At 41.4% G+C, this 21,094-nt stretch overlaps 1 protein-coding gene across 4 annotated transcripts in view; it reads left to right on the top strand.

The window, feature by feature from the left end:
- TSPAN5 (tetraspanin 5) overlaps positions 1-21,094 on the top strand; it is an 88,887-nt gene that overhangs the window by 38,264 nt on the left and 29,529 nt on the right. For all 4 annotated transcript variants that reach the window (XR_014515610.1, XR_014515611.1, XM_083459077.1 and 1 more), the window contains exon 2: positions 17,585-17,635. Coding sequence is in view for 2 of the 4 variants with exons in the window: in XM_083459077.1 (XP_083315203.1) it covers positions 17,585-17,635 (51 nt within the window). In the remaining 2 variants the exon portion in view is untranslated. The remainder of the gene's footprint in view (positions 1-17,584; positions 17,636-21,094) is intronic.

Raw genomic sequence — 21,094 nt, 5'->3', positions numbered from 1 at the left:
CACTCTGGGTAGTTTCTGGCTTCGACATTTTAAAGATTTATTCTAGCGTTATGTATTCTCAGTGCAGGCACTGGATTCACCTGGAAATGTAACCAGAAACATCTCTAATGTAGGGGAACAAATTGACATAGTTGCCCTTTGCCTTTTGAGTATTGTGCATTGGTTTGCAAATGCAAAACATCAGCATAGGTAGGAAAAATACCTGTCATTTCCCATGAAAACAGAATCCCAGCATAACAGATGGATCCAATGGTTCAACTGTGGAGATTTGGGGGCATGCTAACTGAAACAGATCTTGCATCCGTGGTGCAGCTGTACCAGAGGATTTGTCTTGCTGTGTTCTTGAACATTGTTTGCAGTGTTTTCTAAAAAGAAAAAGAAAACCCCCTGAAATACTGGTGAATGAAATAAAAATTAAGCTTCCTATTATAAGGAACTAATCATTATGTGACTTGAAAGGAACCCTTTCTTGTAAAGGACTCCAGCCTCAGAAAAATAGGTTTTGGATCCTTTTCAGACATCCATGGCGGAGTCCGAAGAAGACTCCCATATCAAATTTTATTTCAGTCACAGATCAGCATATGAAGAAGACTTGAGTGAGGGTGGAGGAAGTCCTGAAGAGAGTGGAGGCACAGTGGGACTTTGTTAAGGCTGCTCAGCCTCCCCGCCTAGCAGCTGATGTGCGGGGTAGTGCAGCCTCCACTTTTCCAAACATCGTCCATCCTGCCTACAAAGCTTTAACTCTAGTTGAAGAGACAGTTATGTGTAGAGACAGCTGGCGAGGAAGAAAAAATGGGCGTTTAGAGGCCTTTTAGAGGGTGCGCCCCACTTATGTGATTTTCGCTTATGCTTTTGGGGACCCAGAACATAGCCCTGTGTTAAGGGAGGGGGTGTGGGATGCTTGTACACAACAAGCTTGCAACTTCTTGGTATGAGGTAGGGATTTGTAAGCAAGTCGTCCCTTTATGTGCTTCGAGGTGATGCAGCCAGTAGAGGACTGTACCACATGTCCCTATAATTCTGAAGTGGATGTTAACTCATTTGAATGGAAATAACCTTATGTATTAAACAATTGCTCTTAAACTGAACTTCGTATGTGAGAAAATTTAAAATTGGTTATGGAGAAAATGGTAGGTGGCAATTTCTGAAAATTATTGTTGACTAGTATTTTCATAGCAGCCTGGACTGAACCAGAAACCAGTAAAGTGGCTCTGTAAATTTATTGTTAGAATGCATTATTTTTAAAACATTGAAAAGGATATGATGATGTTGAATTGCGTTGGATAATAGATTTAATCAAAGAATTGCATTTTGCTTCCCATGTTGCAATCCAAAATGGTTCACAGTGAATGTATTCAGATTCCTGGAAAAAGTGATATATGTGGAAACAGAGCACTTTTTGATTCACATTAATTTTTTATCTGTTTTTTGTAACTGTGGAAGTTCATTGCAAATAGTGTCTGAGTTGCTTAAAGAAGCCTCATTTGTTAAAGGACACTAAATAGACTGGATGCCGTGACGCAGGGCACAGATGTAGGCTCAAGTCAAATAATACTTGGCAATATTATGGTCTATATTATGTTAAGTCAAACTATGACTTAAAGCTACTTGCGTGCTTTCATGTTGTCTACTTAAAACTCTCATCTTCTTTGAACAATGCAGGATGTTAGCCCTAACTTTGTATCTTAATCTACCCATCATGCCAAACCATAATTGGTGCAAATCATGATTTTGCAAATCCACTGAACCATGGTTATTGATTCTGGTTTGGCCATTTGTGATCCATGACTTTTCCATTCTGACAGTCCATTAAACCATAGACCTACTTAATCACGCTAATGAGAGTTGAGCCATATATCAGCTGGCCACAACAGAGGCTGCCCTCATCACCTTTCCTCATTATCCTGCATTCAGTTAGTAGCACTTTTTTTTTTGTTTTGATAAAGGCTAGAAATATCAGAAGCATTGCCTTGTGGCAGGCCTGAGCTGCTGGAGGGAGCACATCCAGAGATAAGATAAGGTTATCGGCTAAATACAGCTTTTTTTCTTCTCAGTTGAATGTGGTTTGAATGGTCAAGGTCACTCATGGTTAACAAAGAGATGCATTAAATGAATGGGATGTGTTCACAGAAGAGCAGTGATAGTCTGCAAAGCATGTAATAATGTATATCTATCAGGTTGTTCCCATCACTTTCTCTAGCTTCTTCTTGTGTTTTACCATCAGCTCTCTTGCTTGAGTTATATTACTATTATTTGCTAATTGAGAAATGCTTGCTTTGTGTAGTTATGTATCCATGTTGAAGGGAGAGGGTTTTTCGTTCAAAAGCCATTGCAACAATCTATATCACTATCAACCCAGCAAAGCACTGGAGGGATGACTTTGCAAATCATGGGTTTGTAAATCCACCGAAACCATGGTTATTGATTCTGTTTTGGCCACTTGTGATACACGGCTTTTCCATTGCGATATCATATTAAACCATCCCACCTACCCCTTTGCGAACAACCCTTCCCCAACACCTGATCCATCCCCCTCACTTTACACTTCCCCCCTCACCATAACTTGCTAATATGCTGTGTGAAGCACCTCGTCCCTCTGTTAAGCAGCTTGCCAGAGCCACCTGCCACCTGTGCTGCTTCTTCACTTGCCTGCCTGCTGTCCCTCATGCTGCAATTGGCATGCCACACCAATAAGCAGTCACACTAACCACAGCGTGATGACAGCATTAGGTTTTTATGTATATAGGAAGATAGTGTGTATCTCCACATAGGAAGATAGTGTGTATCTCCACACATACACATCCACCCACGTCCAAATAAATACACTTCGAAGCAGTGGTGGGCAGAGCCGTAGCTAGGTGATCTTGCGCCCTGGCAAGAACCGTCCAGATTGCACCCCCTAGTGAAAGACAAATTAGCTCTTCTTTCCGCTTCTCCTCCAACCCCTGGCAGGGGCCCACCTCGTCACCCCCTAGCTACGGCCCTGGTGGTGGGGAAGAGCTAAACACTTTGTGTGATTTATATGTCGTACCATCTATTACTTTTCTTTGTTTTTTCATATTTGTATATCATGTTTTTAGTATCCTCTGTCATTATGTTTCAAGCTGATTGATTTGTGACACCAAAACTTTTTTGCAGGTGGGAATACAGACACTACCCCTACCATTGTTCCATATTCCTCTCTGCAAACCACTTTTGTAATCTCCTCTCCAGCCAGGCCTCTTTCCTGTTCTCCCCACCCAATTCTAATTGTGTGTGACTTAGTGAGGAGAGACACAATTCCACTGAGTCATCTGAGGAGATGGGGTGGGACGGGATTTGTTCCCTGGTGTGATTTTTCTTGTCCTCCTTTGCTCTTTGCAAGGGTGGAGAAAGGCGGGGAATTTGCTTTTTCTACCAGGTGGAAAATAAAAGCAACTGGTGAGAGGGGAGTGGAACGCCTTATTGAGCACAAAGTATCTGGCTGGCTAGAACCCCATTAGGAAGTGAAAATATGCGGCAACGTTTTGTGGCAGGGTCTGACATGCCTTGTGTATCACCTACACAGGGTCAATTCATTTTATTCCTATAATAACACTGGGAAATTTGGTGGGGCAAACAGCAGTGAAACTTAATGGCTTGACTGGAATTTGAACCCAAGTCAAAATCCATCATACCATCTGGGACGCCACACCATAAGGTTGCACACTGAATTCTTATGCAGTGACTGGGCTAGGGCAGCAGTCTTCAGTCTTCTCAGACCTGGAACTCACCTTTAGTCCAAGCAAGCATTTTGGGGACCTACTTCTTATTTTTTTCACCATCGAGTTAGTTACACAGTGGTTTTGCTGTGGTAGATTGAGGTTCTTGCAAACCCGAGTTTTGTTTCTGCTTATCTTGTATCCCAAAGCATGCATGCACCTGAGGGGAAATGGTGTGCTTGCAGAAATACAGTGGTACCTCGGGTTAAGTACTTAATTCGTTCTGGAGGTCCGTACTTAACCTGAAACTGTTCTTAACCTGAAGCACCACTTTAGCTAATGGGGCCTCCTGCTGCTGCCGCGCCTCCAGAGCCTGATTTCTGTTCTCATCCTGAAGCAAAGTTCTTAACCCGAGGTAATATTTCTGGGTTAGCAGAGTCTGTAACCTGAAGCATATGTAACCCGAGGTACCACTGTACTCAATGCTGCAGAATCTGTTAACAAGTCCAGTTTTTATTTTTTTAAATAGTTTTATTGCTGTAAACAACTTTGATTTTTTTTTGATACTAGTATTTTTCTAAACAAATTAATGCACTGAGGTCTCTCTTATATCTGCTCATCTCTGTGCTTACAAATTTGCAATGGGTTCAATATACAATAACTTTATTATTATTATTATTAATTGCAATTTTCACTGTGTGCAGGTTAGAAAGTTAGATGCTGGAGTTCTTCGTTTTAGATTGTATATATATTGGTAGATTTTTCCAAGTCTTCATTTCTAAGGTGGAAAATTCCTAGTGTTTCTCTCCCCCCCCCCCCAATGTGTGTGGTTGTGTGTGGTTGAAAGAGAAGACATTTTATCTGTAAAGCAAAACTCTTGGTTGTGGTAGAGAGAATTAACTTACGTGCTGTTGTTGTTGTTGTTGTTGTTGTTGTTGTTGTTGTTGTTGTTGTTGTTGTTATAGCTGGCTTGTGTGGCCTCTCCTGTAAGCAAACCGTATAACCCCAGAGCCTTCTCAATTCAGCATGAGGGAGAAGATTAAGGCCGGCCAACTTCTAGCTTGCAGCCGTGCAGCAGACGGTCCTCAGCAAGGCTGCGTCCTGCTCGCTTTTGTAACTCCTCTTTCATCAAGCCATCTGCACTTACCACAGTGCCCATCTCCTTGTGGCTCAGAGAGATTTCCTAATGCTTTTTTTTCCTGACCAGTGTGTGCCAGCAGAAGGGATTAGCTGCTCATTCATTCATGGGTGGAAAAATACATTGGGAAGTTTTTTTTACTTGATTTTATTTATTTCAGATCTTTGTAAGTCTCTTTTCAAGACTTCCCAACCTAATTCACATTAATAACAAGCATGTCATTGCATTAAAGAACTAACATTAAAACATACAATTCGGATTGCAACAAAACAGCCCGTTTCAATATGCCTGATACAGTAAAGTTCAGTAAACTAATCCAGAATGCGGCAGCTAGACTGGTGACTGGGAGTCGCTGCCAGGACCATATAACAACAATCCTAAAGGATCTTTATTGCCTCCCAATTCATTTTGAAACACAATTCAAAGTGTTGGTGCTGACCTTTAAAGCCCTAAACGACCTTAGCCCAGTATACCTGAAGGAGCATCTATCTTGACCCCTATCGTTCAGCCTGGACACTGAGGTCCTCCTGCGAGGGTCTTCTGCTGGTTCCCTCGGTGCAAGAAGTGAAGTTACAGGGAACCAGGCAGAGGGCCTTCTTGGTAGTGGCACTGAGAACTGAAGGAACCCACTGTGCAGTATTTCTCTCAGAAGGGAATTGCATGGGGTTGGAGCCATTACCAAGAAGGCCCCATCTCTAGTTCTCATCAGCCCAATTGATCTTAAAAGTGGGCGCTTGAGTAAGGCCTGTGAAAAGGATCTTAAAACACAGGCACTTTAGTATAAGGCAAATTAAACAGGGCTGCAACAGTTAAAGAAATTTAAGGTAAATCAGACAGGGCTGCAACATTTAAAGAAATGTTAATCAGTAAATCATGTTTTAGTTGGTTGGTTTATTGACATCTATATGTATAGGTAAGAACAATCTTTCTTGGGCTAGATTCTATAGGATTGTATGTTGTCCTGCTGTTCCGCTTGAGCAACAGATTTCCACATGCACCACAGGAAACTCCCCTTCTCTTACAACCCTCGAAATCTCTCCAAAACATTGGAGGGACTCCTCTGGAGCAGCTTTAGGGGGACACGCAGGGAGAGGAAATTTCACAGAGTGCGGAAACACCACTCTTGCAGTGTTGAGTGCAACCCATACTTGGGTTTTTAGGTGTACATTTGTGGCAGCTAACACATTAATGATGCAACCTTCCTTTCACATGTTTATTCCCTGACACTTTGCTTCCCCACTCAATAGCGCTAATCATTTTGAAATTTATGAAGTTAAAAAAAAATGGAATAGTATCTGGGTTGTGACTAAACTGGATTGCTGTTTTTTTTTTAATTCAAAAAAAAAGTCAAAGTACAGTATCACAATAGAGCTTTTTCTTTTTTCGGTATTTATAGACTGCAATTTTTTCTTTAGCACACTTAATTTCTGTGCCCAGTTTTTAGAATTTACAGCACAAGCAAGCACACATTTTATTTAGAAAGGCTTTTCACACAACTTTAAAATATCTCCATTCTCTCAGTTTCTAATGTTAAGGTGTGTGACTATTGTTTACATAGCCAAAGCAGAAAGGAACCAAACAAGAAAAATGTTGGTAGATTCCCCACTCCCCCCTCATCTCGATACCTTTATCTCCATTGCACCTTGCACAACCATGCTAGTGTCAAGTGAGACCCCAGGTTATGTGCATGAAACTGCTGTTAAGTTAACATCTACACTATGGTCATGATCACACACTAGCTCCTCAGGAAATAAAACACTGAAAACTACTGCAGGGATGTTTTTCAAAAGCAGAAGGAACCACCATTTTGGGTTATGTATATCAAATTTCGACTTTCCATTTGGTTGCATCAAGCAAAAGTGAGACACAGTTCACCTGATAGTCTTTGCAGTTGCCCCATTAGCTAAAGTGGTGCTTCAGGTTAAGAACAGTTTCAGGTTAAGAACAGACCTCCAGAACGAAGAAAGTTCTTAACCTGAGGTGCCACTGTAGAGCTGGAGAAGATCTGCTCTATGCTTTTCAAAAGGGTCCATCAAGCAATAATTGCTATTAAAGTGGATTTGAATACTTGAGCTGTAGTACTGTGTCTAATATGACATCTGGGAATAGACTTAACATCTGGAAACTGCACCTCTAAACGAATGCTTTTTGTGATACGAATTCAGTCAAGTGGCAACCTTAATCGCTCACTGTACCTTAATTCACTAATATTTAGAATGCTTTCCTACTGGAAGCAGTTCGTGGAGAAAGAATCGGATTTCAGGCTAGCCAAATGCTTTATAGGTACATGTGATATTAGTTAGGAAGTATTATGAATTAAACAAATGCCATCATCAGCTTGCTTTTCCATGGTGGCTCCCTGTGATTAACCACCTTAAAAACACATCTAGGATTGTCTTGTGGTAAGGATAGAAAGGCTGTATGAGGGACGACAATCTTCCGGTGTCATGCAGACAAACGCCTGTTGCAGCATTAGCTTTTGTGGGCTAGAGTCCACATTGTCAGATGCGTAAAGTGGCTAGGTATGTATACCCTGTTGAAACAGCAGTAGCAAGTAAGGTCTGGGGAGTGGACATCTTCCACCATCCTCCTTCTCCCAAACCCTTGTAATTCCCTTTTCTTTTTCTTTTCTGATGTATCAATGTTCACTTACAGTCGGCGGCCTTGAAGACCTGTTGTGAGTCAGAAGTATATAAATATTTCAAATTAAATTTACAAACTGCGTTCGAGAGACACATGTATTTACAAAATTAGACCAAAAGGCTAATGACTGCTGTCTATAGCAGTGGATGTGTTACCCTCTCTGGCTTAGTTCAGATGTAACACTAAACATTGGCTTGGGGTTAAGAGAAGTGAGCCATAGTAAGCATCTGGCTTGTGTGCTCCCTCTTTCAGGAGATTGGAAACTTTCTGCTTGTGTCTTAGATTTGTGTTAAAATGTGGTTAACTGTCGTTTGAAAACAGGCCGGCTTCTTAACCTATGGTTTTAGCTTGTTTCAATAAACATTACTTAATAATAATCATAGTTTATCTGGATTCATATGTTATGATGCATGTGGTTAATCCAAAATGGAGCTGAAAGCTTCCAGGCTGCTTGTGGCTGCACAAAAAGAGTGTGTGCACGCATACACAAGTCTAAGACATGTTTGTCTTGTAATTCTGAACCATAGTTTAGTGTTCCACCATCCAAACAAGGCGCCTGTGTAGAGCACAAACAAAAACAAGATTCATTTAACTTTCTGTTCTTTGCCGCTGAGGTTGTGTTTGAAAAGGTTTAAATGCTTCCTCATTGGAAATGTTACACCCATACATTAACAATAAGGTATGATGAACTTTGAAAAATCGTTTTCCATAATCCTAAGTGCAACCTCTATTGCTAAAAACTTACTGTGAAAAAAGCTGGGCATATCCTTATGCTTATATGGGCCGGGAATTCCAAAATGGAGTCTGCATGCAATTTGTGTACTCCCAGTGTTTACAGACCTCCATATACACCAGTCTCCTTCATCATGCCTTCCAAGCCTTTGCACTCTTGTTGAGCAGTGCCAATTTGTCTCCTGAAAGGCTTATGTTGAATGCGGATTAGTTAACAAATGGAGGCTATTCTTTCAGTGCTTGCAGCTAACTGATTTGTACATTGCTGTCCCTTTAGGGGAGCTGCTTCTCCGAGGGGTTGGGTCCTATGCTGCCCTTGACGAAGAACTGGATGGGTTGGTCAAATGTGCCACCAGCCCTCACAGAAAGGGTATATTCTCAAGGCCATTATTTTGCTGAAGCTAAGCAGGTTTGGTTGGTACCAGGATGGGTGGCCACCTGGGAATCACTTGCACGCTCCTCAGGTTCCAAGGCAGAAGAAAGGAGAGACGTGAGCAGACCAAGTGATTTGTACATAACATGGCAAACTTTTATTTCATATGCCAATTAAAGAGACTCTTTCAGGTGGTTCGCAATTTAGCGGAACCACCCGCGACATCGGGGCCCAGTACGGGCCACAGGATCTCCTGCAATGACTTTGCAAAGTTTTTTTGCAGATAAAGTCGCTCAGATTCGGGAAGAGGTAGACTCCACCATGGGAGCAGGGCCGGGGCAGGAGAGTGCTAGAGTCCTGTCTAGTCAAGTTGTGTGGGATCAATTCCAATCTGTTACCCCCGAGGATGTGGACAGGCTGCTTGGACGAGTGAAACCAACCACTTGTCTCCTTGATCCTTGCCCATCCTGGCTTATAAAAGCTAGCAGGGAAGGACTGGGCGATGGGCTTCGTGGGGTGGTGAATGCTTCCCTCCGTGAGGGAGCCTTCCCAGACCCGCTGAAAGAGGCAGTTATTAAACCGCTTCTTAAAAAACCATCTTTAGATGCGGCCACGATAGCCAACTATCGCCCAGTCTCAAATCTTCCATTCTTGGGCAAGGTGATTGAGCGAGTGGTTGCTGAACTACTCCAGGAAGAAGCGGACCATTTGGATCCCTTCCAGTCGGGATTCAGGCCTCATCATGGGACTGAACCTGCCTTGGTCGCACTGGTTGATGATCTCCGGCGGGCTAGGGACAAAGGTGAGAGCTGTTTCCTAGTTCTGCTGGATCTCTCAGCAGCGTTTGATACCATCGACCATAACATCCTTCTGGACCGTCTTGAGGGGCTGGGAGCTGGGGGCACTGTTATACAGTGGTTTCGCTCCTTCCTCCTGGGCCGTGTTCAGAAGGTGGGGGGGGATGAGTGTTCAGACCCCTGGGCCCTCACTTGTGGGGTGCCTCAGGGTTCTGTCCTCTCCCCCATGCTTTTCAACATCTACATGAAGCCGCTGGGAGAGATCATCAGGGGATTTGGGCTGGGTGTTCATCAGTTTGCAGATGATACCCAGCTCTACCTCTCTTTCAAATCAGAACCAGTGAAGGCAGTGAAGGTCCTGTGTGAGTGCCTGGAGGCGGTTGGAGGTTGGATGGCGGCTAACAGATTGAGGTTGAATCCTGACAAGACAGAAGTACTGTTTCTGGGGGACAGGAGGCGGGCAGGTGTGGAGGATTCCCTGGTCCTGAATGGGGTAACTGTGCCCCTGAAGGACCAGGTGCGCAGCCTGGGAGTCATTTTGGACTCACAGCTGTCCATGGAGGCACAGGTCAAATCTGTGTCCAGGGCAGCTATTTACCAGCTCCATCTGGTACGTAGGCTGAGACCCTATCTGCCTGCGGACTGCCTCGCCAGAGTGGTGCATGCTCTGGTTATCTCCCGCTTGGATTACTGCAATGCGCTCTACGTGGGGCTACTTTTGAAGGTGACCCGGAAACTACAATTAATCCAGAACGCGGCAGCTAGACTGGTGACTGGGAGCGGCCGCAGAGACCACATAACACCGGTCTTGAAAGACCTACATTGGCTCCCAGTACGTTTCCGAGCACAATTCAAAGTGTTGGTGCTGACCTTTAAAGCCCTAAACGGCCTTGGTCCAGTATATCTGAAGGAGCGTCTCCACCCCCATCGTTCTACCTGAGGTCCAGCACCAAGGGCCTTCTGGCGGTTCCCTCACTGCGAGAAGCCAAGTTACAGGGAACCAGGCAGAGGGCCTTCTCGGTAGTGGCACCTTCCCTGTGGAACACCCTCCCACCAGATGTCAAAGAGAACAACAACTACCAGGCTTTTAGAAGTCATCTGAAGGCAGCCCTGTTTCGGGAAGCTTTTAATGTTTGATGTATTATAGTATTTTAATATTCTTTTGGAAGCCGCCCAGAGTGGCTGGGGAGGCCCAGCCAGATGGGCGGGGCATAAATAATAAATAATAAATTATTATTATTATTATTATTATTATTATTATTATTATTATTATATTGACTTGCAGCACCACCCATCTTCATCACCTTTGAAAATATGGATGTCATTCAAAAAAACATTCATGGAAGTATTTCTTTTGTCCATCCATGTAATATAAAGCCTTGCTTGACATTTGTTTGGCTTTCTACACAGGATGCCTGGAAATATATATATATATATATATATATATATATATATATATATATATGAATAAGATCAGGTTATTAATACTGTAACAAAGATGGTTTAAAAACGAATTAGAATTATATATATTTGTAAAACACACAGGAACTACAGATATTCGATCTTCATTATTTCTGGGTTTTTTTTTTGGTGTTTTGTATTTTCTTCTTACATATAAACAAAAAGATTCAAAAGAAAAAGAAAGCCATGCTATAAATAGAAGAAAATAAATAAGGGGTGATGCTGGCATGTGAGGTAAATGTATCTTTTGCCCATCTCATGATGTTTCCATATTTTATTTTATTTTATTTTATTTTATTTTATTTTATTTTATTTTATTTTATTTTATTTTATTTTATTTTATTTTTAAATAGCAATGTAGAATCCCATGTCTTGTGTGAGGCAAGGACTTATTTCCTCCCTACTTTTGGGGGCTGGTGGCAGATCTACGACGCATCCTGCTATAGTTTTCATTTCCATTTGTTATGGGACTAAGGACTGCCCGATTCACTTTATTCCTTCTCAGTCTCTGAGGTCTTCGGGGCGAGGGGGCTACTGTTGTCCACAGCTCAGATGCAAAGCTTGTGCGTTCAATATTATGGTCCCCAGATAGGCTCCCTTCTCTGGTTGAACTTCTGCAATCTTTTGATCACAATCTTTTATTGTATTGAGTTACTTGCACACTTCTTAGGGATGATTGTGATTAAGCGATATATACATTGTTGAAAAAATCAATAAATAGGTGGCTGATTTGTAAGCTGCTCAGAGTATATTTTGGAAGGGGTATCATACAACATTTAGAAGAGAACATTTAAAAAAAGAATGGAATATAGATGATGTCTTGTCTTGTCTTTGAAGTCTTGGATATAATTTAATAGATAATTGGCTTGTGTTATTATGTTATTACTGTTTATTTACTGCTTAATGTGGTATGAATTATATTGCTTTTTTAATTCTAGATGGAAAATAAAATTAAAGGAAGGGCTTCTGCACAGAACCTACATTAAAGCAGAAGCATTTTTATCTTGACCTTTTTAAAGTGATTTATCATTTGTACTTTGGAGAAAAAATTACTGAAATGAAGGTGGAGGGAAAAGAATCCAAAACTTTCTAGCTAATGTTGCTTGAAACATTTGAAAGGTTATGCTGAGGGCATTTGACTTTCTCTGTACTTACTGCCAAATACCTTTTATACTGACTACATTTAAAGCTTTTTCCATATATTATGGACAGCCTTTAAAATTATTTTTAAAATAATGTTGGCAGCTGCTGACCTTTTCAGGAGGTTAGTAGAGAATAAAATGTCAAGTGTACACAAAGTATTGATGAAACATCTTCAGAAATTTAGCTGATAGAGACAAAGCTTTAGATCTGACTCTCATTTTTAATTGAGTCATAGAAGAAAAGGACAGGTTTTTCCCTCTTAATTACAATCTCGTACACTTCTCTATACATTCTGTCAGCAATTTCCATCCATATATATTCTGAGCAAAGGCACAGCATGAACCACAAGGATTTATTAAAACCTTACAAAACTTAGCTATGATTACTAGAGATTTTCACAGTTGAACAATATCTTGGCTCTTTTTAATGCAATTTTGCACTATCCTCAGTGCTTTCAAACAGTAGGTGCCATATATTCCTGAAGTTAAGCCTGCCATGCACTGGTTATCATTTACAGCATCTTGTTCAGCCTGAGGGGTGCTTTCTCTTCTGGGGAAATGTAAAAAGGGCCCACTGGCAAGAGGCGAAATGGGCCAGAGGCAAATTGGGCAAGAATGTTCAATTTCACCTTTGGATATTAGGCTAGTTTCTACACACCTGTGTTTGTTAGGGAATCATTCTGCCAGAAACAAGTAGAAGTTTCTGGAAGGTTCCAGAGTTTTCCTTTATATACAGGAGTGGCACTCTGAGCTTAATTAGCATCAGCTGGAAGTGTCAATAAAAAGACCACTCTGCTTCGTTTTTGCAGACTTCTGTCCGAAGGGTACTGCCTGTAAAATCTGCTGCAGGACTGTTCCTGTAATTTACAACATGGGGGAGATAAGGGAGACTTTGATAGTGTGATGTTAATTGCTATTCATTTTAACAGTTGAAAAATACCTTTGCTACTATAATGCTTGTACCTGGACAGGGAATAAAATTTCTTGACCGAGACTTCACAGAGTTTGTGAGTCATCTTTAAAACAACGTCTGTTATTGTCCACTGCTTCTGAGAGAGAGAGAACGAAAACTCTGCTAAATTAGTTGAATGCAGTTTACCGAGGTCTCATCACACAAGTATCTGTGCAGCAAAAATGTGATGGGTGGTGACCTGCTCTAATCGTCTTCACACACTGCCCTCCATCTTGGGAAGCAAGAGACATTATCGGAGTTCAGTGACTTATTCCAACCAATCAAAAACATGTGGTGTGAAGCAGGGCAATTGAGAGTTGTGGCCAGCCCTACAGTGAGGTCTGGAGAACCACATTCGGCTCCATACCTCCACAGCAGAATATCCTGTTTGTGTTTAGTGTTTGCTCACCTGCCCATCAAGTCATCCCAGTTCCTCCAACTTTGGAAGCATCACCAATGTGAGTTATTGTGTCGACCTCTGAGGGAGTATCTTATTTTAATCCCGATGGGTGTGAATACTGTGGTTGGTGAGCAATGTCCCAGTTAGTCATGCAGCACAATCCTCATCCAGTTTCTTCAAAAGTCAGTCTTACTGGTTTAACTAGGACTAAGGGTATTAAGGATTATAGTTATAGATGTGGTTGGAATGACGTGCTAAGCCAAACCTTGGTTTAGTGAGACTGTGCTCTACATTTAAAGCAGTACCATGCCACTTTAAACAGTCAAACTCAGCCAAGGTTTGGCTTAGTGTGTCATCTGAACTAGGACTCATGTTTAAGCTCTTTCCTAAGCACCAGTTGTAACCAATAGTTTGTGGTTAGTGAGGAGAGAGCTTAACTACAAATCTCAGTTTGAACAACATACTGATTCAAACCAGGCAGCAGCAAAGCAGCTGTAAGCTCCTCTCTGGAAGCCTTAGCATCTTAGTTTAGCGTCTTGTCCAAACCAGTACATACTCCCATGAATAACTCTATTGGAGAGAATCCTTTATTAGAAGAAAATAATAATAATAATAATAATAATAATAATAATAATAATAATAATAATGAGTGGTACCTCAGGTTACATACGCTTTAGGTTACACACTCCACTAACCCAGAAATAGTGCTTCAGATTAAGAACTTTGCTTCAGGATAAGAACAGAAATTGGGCTCTGGTGGAGCGGCAGCAGCAGGAGACCCCATTAGCTAAGGTTGCGCTTCAGGTTAAGAACAGTTTCAGGTTAAGAACGGACCTCTGAAACGAATTAAGTACTCAACCTGAGGTACCACTGTAATAATAATTTATTATTTATTATTTATACCCCACCCATCTGGCCGGGCTTCCCCAGCCACTCTGGGCAGCTTCCAACAAAATATTAAAATACCGTAATGCATCAAACATTAAAAGCTTCCCTAAACAGGGCAGATCTTCTGGCAAGAAACCTGGCTTTGATTTATGTGTTGGACCTGTGAAGAGAAAGAGGAAGAGTTGTTGAACCTTTGGAACTTCATAGCTCATCTGATCCATGTTGCAGTATCTTGGGTTCACTCCCTTTACTAATAATCATGCTGTGTCAAACTGTTTTGTGTTGTGTGAGAGCAGGTCCAGCTATAGTTTGGAAGCCTTCTCTATTCTGTTCCTTTGTTCTCTTCCCACATCCTGCTGTGCACCAACTGGGAGAAGTAGTTTGCAGAACTACTTGTGTGTTTACTTGTGTGGACTTTGGAGATTTGATGTCACTCCAGTTTCTTACATCATTCTAACCCATTGCTTGCAATCAGCAGGCAAGCTGGAATTGGAAAAATGAGGTAGACAAGCAGTTTTACTTACCTGTTTTATGTTTTCAGAAGCTATAATCATGGTATAGAATCAAAAGTGTTGACCCAGTTGGAGTGCCTTTATAAGTTCATGCACTTGCCTCCTTTGGGCTCCTTCCCCCTCTTTCCTGAACTAGTGCAGCCACATAGTGGTTGCCAGTGTTTTCAGACCAGGGGGCACATTTTGGAGAGAGGGCTGGAAGCATTGGTTACAAGATGGCTGCCATGGGGATGTGATATAACCCAAGAGAGAGTACAATCATGGTGGAGCTTTTCTCATAATTGCATCTCCATTCGAGTAAACTTTTGAATTTCTGAAACCATGTTGTTGCAGCAGGTGGTACGGAGCTTGATTAACCAGTAGTCTGCATGTCCCAGGTAGAGAAGCATGGGAGTTCTTCTGTAGGTTTTTTAAATTAGAAACCACAGTCCTACTTTCAACCCATACTTTGGCAGCTAGCATCATGGATTTTGAACCAGGCTTGTCATTTCCTAGGCCACAGACGGGACCTAGTGTTTGGCCTTCCTCATGCTTGGTGGTGATGAAGTCTCTGTGAATCCATTTTTTTATTGTTCTTTGTGGTTTGGGTGTGGAGGATCATGTCTCCCATGTTTCATGGGTTTTGTTCTTGGGTTCTCTGTGATGAGAGCCCAATGGTGTTTGTCTCCGGAGTCATGCTACTTGCAGCTAAAGGTGTCCCAGAGGCGAGGTAGGTAGAGGAGAGTGTTAAAAAAGTGCATTTCGCTGTGACTTCTTCTTTTTGCCAACCTGCTTTTCAAACCACGGGGAATTTGGTCATGAACATGAACAGGTCTAGAAAAAAAGCATAAGTGCGGTGGGTATCAGTTGCTCATTTTAAAGAGCAGCTTCTGTTTCTAGTGACATCTGTATCTGTATATATTAATTTTCATGCATTTTTGGCCATTGCTGAACTCCGAAACAATACACTCAGTGTTGGCCTTGTGGAAATGTAGTTTGTTAATGGATATAGTAACTAAAATGAAATATATACTAAACATTACCTCAGAGTTTGAAGACACAGCTTAAGTGCTGTGCGGAAACAAGAGCCTTTGGCAAGGCTCCTGGAAAAGTTCATAACCCTGCGATTTGGCAAGCTTTCAGGATCCTACCTGGGCCAAATGGTTCGAGGAGAGCTACATGGAAAGCAGAAGCGTGTGTGTGTGTGTGTGTGTGTGTGTGTGTGTGTGTGTGTGTCACAAATTGTCTACAAATATTCTGAGTGTAACTCAGATTTGGGATGCTCTCGAAGCGGCTTGATTTTATAAAACTGATGAGGCTATGTTGTTACTAATTCAATAAATTTCTAGGAATGACACTAGGTTTTGGTAAAATGTTTTGTTTTGGGGTGGGAAGGGAGCCCTGACGTTTTCTGAGCAGAATAAATTGTTGCCACAACAATGAACAAGCTCACACAGTAACGTAACTTTGGACTTGGTTGCAGTCATGACCTTAGGATCATGACCTGCTGGGAGCCTGCTTCTCCCCACCTGGCCTGGGGTGGGGCCTGACAGGCCTCATAAGGACTGCTGCTGCTGCTGCTGCCCAGCAAGGACGGGGGTATTTTGGGGAAAAATTTGTCGGGAGTTTTTGCTGTTATTGATATTAATTTTTTGTATCTTTATTTTTATGTGAAAATTGTTCCGTTTGGTTATGTAGTTTTGATGTGTTTTATTTATTTTTATGACTACTTTGCTATGTTTGTAACTATGTAATTTTTTTCATATTGTAAGCTGTCTTGAGCGTTGTTTTAACTGTGGGAAGGCGGCATACAAATAGAATGATGATGATGATAAATTTCTCCAAGAGCAAATAGGGCTTTGAAGGTTGCCACTAAGGTAAATTGCAGCTTTGCTTTTGGTGATAAAACAGAATTTTTGAGGCAGAGGAAGCTGCCTTGTATTAAGTCAGATCATTAGTCCATCTATCTCAGCACTGTTGACGCTGCCTGATGGCGGGTTTCAGGCAGGGGTCTTTAGACATCAGAGGGTGGATGTTGGAGGTTCTACATGCAAAATGTGTAGTGCATGGGTAGGCAAACTAAGGCCTGGGGGCTGGATCTGGCCCAGTCGCCTTCTAAATCTGGCTCACGGACGGTCTGGGAATCAGCGTCTTTTTACATGAGTGTAATGTGTGCTTTTATTTAAAATGCATCTCTGGGTTATTTGTGGGGCATAGGAATTAGTTCATTTTTAAAATTCAAAAAATAGCCTTCCCCCCCACAAGGTCTGAGGGACGGTAGACTGGCCCCCTGCTGAAAATGTTTGCTGGCCCCTGATGTAGTGTATCGCTGAGCTACAACACAACCACACAGTTGTTTGTGAACTACTGTGGATGGAGCTACAGCAAATGGGTAAACTCTTGCAACTCAACACACCATTAATTTTATCTGTTTATCAAGGTGAGCTTGATTTGCTAGCTCCCAAATCTCCAGTTTTCAATAAGTTTGTGTTGATGTTTTCCCATTTCCAGGAACTATTCTGCCCAAGACTATCACTCTTTGATCTGGATGTTGAAAAATAGCAGTAAAAAAGAAATCATTGTTACTTTTTCAAGGCTGAGCAGGGTTTTTAATCTAATATTAAATAATCTGTCCATTTAGAAACCTTTTTTGGATTTTTTATGCTGCTGATTTCTGCCCAAATAGCCCACAAGTTTTCAATCAAATCTTTCATACGTCTGGCTGGAGGCAGGGTTGATTTTCAAATTTGGAGCTATGTAGAAATGTAATATAGAGTGATGCTTCAGTAATGTACTCCAAATATGGCCAACTGATGTGGTCAAGTCATAATTCAAAGCAACCTCTTGAAATGCTCTTACTTATGTATATATATATTTCCTTTTTCAGTTTCTGGGCATAGCATTTCTTGGAATTGGACTTTGGGCATGGAATGAAAAAGTAAGTATCACATAACAAATTGTTGAACCAATTTAAAGCTAAATCTCCTCCAACCCCAATGTTGAATGTACTGTCACCTTGCTTGGAAGGAAGTGTTGCCATCTTGTCTAGCAATAGCACACACATTGAACTATGGTCTGCAACTAGTCACAACCATATTTTCGCATCCTAGTTCAGTGGCCACCCGTAAGCGCCACCAGTCAGATAAGCAGGGCTTTTTTCAGGTGGATGCCATTGCCATTATAAGAGAACAAGGGAGGTGTTCATAGTGAGGTATGGCACCTCTTTTTCTAGAAAAACAGAACTGCAGATAAGGCTGGTTCACACATCATGAGAAACCGTGGTTTGGCATTTTCTTGAACTGTCTCATTGAAATGTTCATCACTAGGCAAAGAAGGCACTTCTGTTTCTGCCAGTGCCTCTATATCAAGTATTTGGGTGTATAAAGGATCGTAAGAAGAACTAAAATACCCAGATCCTATTAGCAAAAGCAAAAAGTCCCGTTACACCTTAAAGTAGCCTTTGCTAGCCTGATGGCTTCCAGACCAGGTACCATGTTGGTGAAGGTTGGCTTAAGACCAAGCAGGAGAAAATTGTACGGTATGGAAGCTGAATGGCAATGAATTGCAAAACATTAAAATAAAAAATAAAAAAATGCAGTCAATAAAGTGATAGAGCTTAGAGGTGTTCCTGTTTAGCATATACAGTTGACCCGTAACTTACACACATTTAACTCATGCACATTCAGCTTTACGTGCTTGGCAAAAATTAAAATTAAAAAGCTGGTGGCCATCGGGGGGGGGCAGGAATTGGCAAGCCCACCCCCCACTGCACCCAGTGTGTTTTGACTAGCCACAGTTTTGGCTTTATGCACTATCCCTGGAACGTAACCCCACTTAAGTTGCAGGTCTACTGTAGGTAACCTTTTAGAACAGCACATTGGTGATAATTGCTGCAATAACTGTGTGAACACCTGTATGGCAGCAGGGAACCATTCACAAGAAAACAACAAAAGCACAAATACCCTAGCCGGCTAATTAATGCACACAGTGTGATTAAAAGTCCTTTGCCCTGCTTTGACCTACAAGTGATGGCACTGAACTTCTTGGTGAGCTATTGTTCAGCTGTTTCATGTTGTAGTCTTCCTTTGAAGTTACTTTCTTCCAGAATGGCCACCTTAAGGTCAGTTACAGTGTGTTCTAGGAAGGCTGAAATGTTCTCCCGCTTGTTTATCTTACTAGATCTTATTAGGTTTGCCTTATATTGCAATTCAAGACACTTCCAAAGAGACTCCGTAGACTTGCTCTAGTGAGTAAAAAGCCTGTAACTTGATTTGTTAGATTAATTTACTATAGGGCAATCCCCAGGTAATCAAGCAACACATTTTTTGTTAACTTGTAAAAATGGCCAGCAGCATCTTAGAAGAGGCATTTCTTGCTGTGAAAAGACCGAAGGGGGAAACGACTGCTGTTGTGTCATCCAAAAAGTAGCATGTTATTTTTATTGTATGCAAATGTGCTTAATTAAAACTCTGTTGATTACCCAGGTTTCTGTAATTTGGTTGTCAGCCCTAGGAAAAATATTGGAAAAAATAAAATCTATGATGTTTCTGGGCCAAGGTGGCACACTAGATACTGGAAATAAGGTCGTATGCCAGCATTCTCCTTGAAGCTCTATATTTCTGTGTGCAAGGAGAGGCATTTTATGGTGGAATATTGAGCAATACAGTCTTGCACCTGCAGTCTGAATTGATTCAGTCTGCAAATATTGTTTTACCATGTGATGAGTTCATTTGCGGTAGACTCTTCAAAGGGTGTGATAAACGTGGCTTTCAGTGACTGATCAGTCTATATTTCTAAGAGTCTTATGTGCTACCCAGCTGTATTTATGCAATAAGCATGGTAAATTAAAGCTATTCTCACTTTTCCTGCTGTTTAAAGGCATTGTGTTGTGCACTGCATGCAGTATGAACAAAAACAGATTCTGCATTTCAGGGATGGGGAACCTGTGACCCCCCAGATACTTTCTGGACTACAACTGCCGTCATCCATGACTATTGCTAGGGTTGATGGGAGTTGGAGTTCACAACATCTGGAGAGCTACATCTCAGCCTCATTGTTGTTGATGTGTTAATTGCTGGTTGTAAACAGGCCAACTAACAAGCCAGCCACTGCAACCTGTTGGACACCTGTTTTCGGAAGCAGGATATTGGATTTTCCCTTATTTTTGCTCTGTGTTTGCTTGCTGATTGTAATTATGAAGAAGCTGCAGTACAGAAAGCTTGATCTCAATTGAAGTCCTTAAGAAAGCTGCATAATTCTACACCCTAAGAAGAACTGAGTGGCGATTTTAATGATGTTGAAGGGGGGAAATACTTGTTCAACCATTTTATTTTGAAGTATTTCCCCTCAAAAAAACTCTCAAAGCTTCCTTAACATCAAAATAAGTTTGAACTTTATTACCATTTTACTGTGCTGTTTTTCCTTTATTTAAGAATGTGGTTGCAAACATGCTGTCTTTTGGGGAGCCGGGGGGGGGAAGGGGGCTGACACTTATAAAGATACCTTTAATCTCTGTTCCAGGCTAAACTGCAAACAAGCATCCTGATGGAAATGCAATCCAATTAATTTTAATGGCTTAGAAAGGGAGGCTTCTCTCTCTTGTCCTGACAACTCAAAATTAAGAGTTTTGAGCATTAAATTATTTGCTGTTAAAAAAAAATCAACATGGAAAGCTAGGTCCAAAAAGGTAAAATAAAATAAACAGCTCGTTAGGATTGTTTTGCTGGACTTAATCTCAGGCAGCCCATCATAAGCTGTTTAGCTGGGGTGAAAGAGAGTTGAGCGAAACAAACGTGTACCCACACAAAATAATGTTTTGTGTGTGTGTGTGTGTAATCTTGTGACTTTTCTTGCAGCTGTTAGGGAGAGCGGTGGAACTCGCTTGTCAGGCAGCTAAAAAGCTGCAGTTTGACAGCCAGTCAGTTGGCCCTAAAGGGGGAAACTGAAGAATTAGCATTCTAAATTGTGAACCTGAAAAGGGGATCTGTGAGGAACATGGAGGCGAGGAACCCAGAAGGCACAATGGACCAGTCAGGCCTCTTTCTCCAGCAATTTACATTGCCTTTTTCATTTTCAATTTTTCTCAGAGCTCTAGGCATGAGGGTTTTGGATTTTTTCTCCTTCTCTACCTCATTGAGTGAAAATAGTCAATAATAGAGCAGCTCCCGGACTTAATATTTAGCAAAGGAAGCCTGTACCCTAAGATTTCTCCGTAAAACTATGCCCATTGATTTTATTCTTAAACGGTAGCAATATTGCAGCGATTAGATTGCCTTGTATTTATCTCTGTTAAAAATACTGTCAAAAGAAATACATTTTATTTTTTAAAAAACCCTCCTTTACTATATGTGCAATTCTGCACACTGTTAATAAATAATGTTCTTCACTGTTCTTCACT

This window comes from Podarcis liolepis, assembly GCF_965112155.1.
Source record: "Podarcis liolepis genome assembly, chromosome: 9".
NCBI classification, from domain to species: domain Eukaryota; kingdom Metazoa; phylum Chordata; class Lepidosauria; order Squamata; family Lacertidae; genus Podarcis; species Podarcis liolepis.
This window is presented reverse-complemented; position numbering and strand designations above follow the sequence as displayed.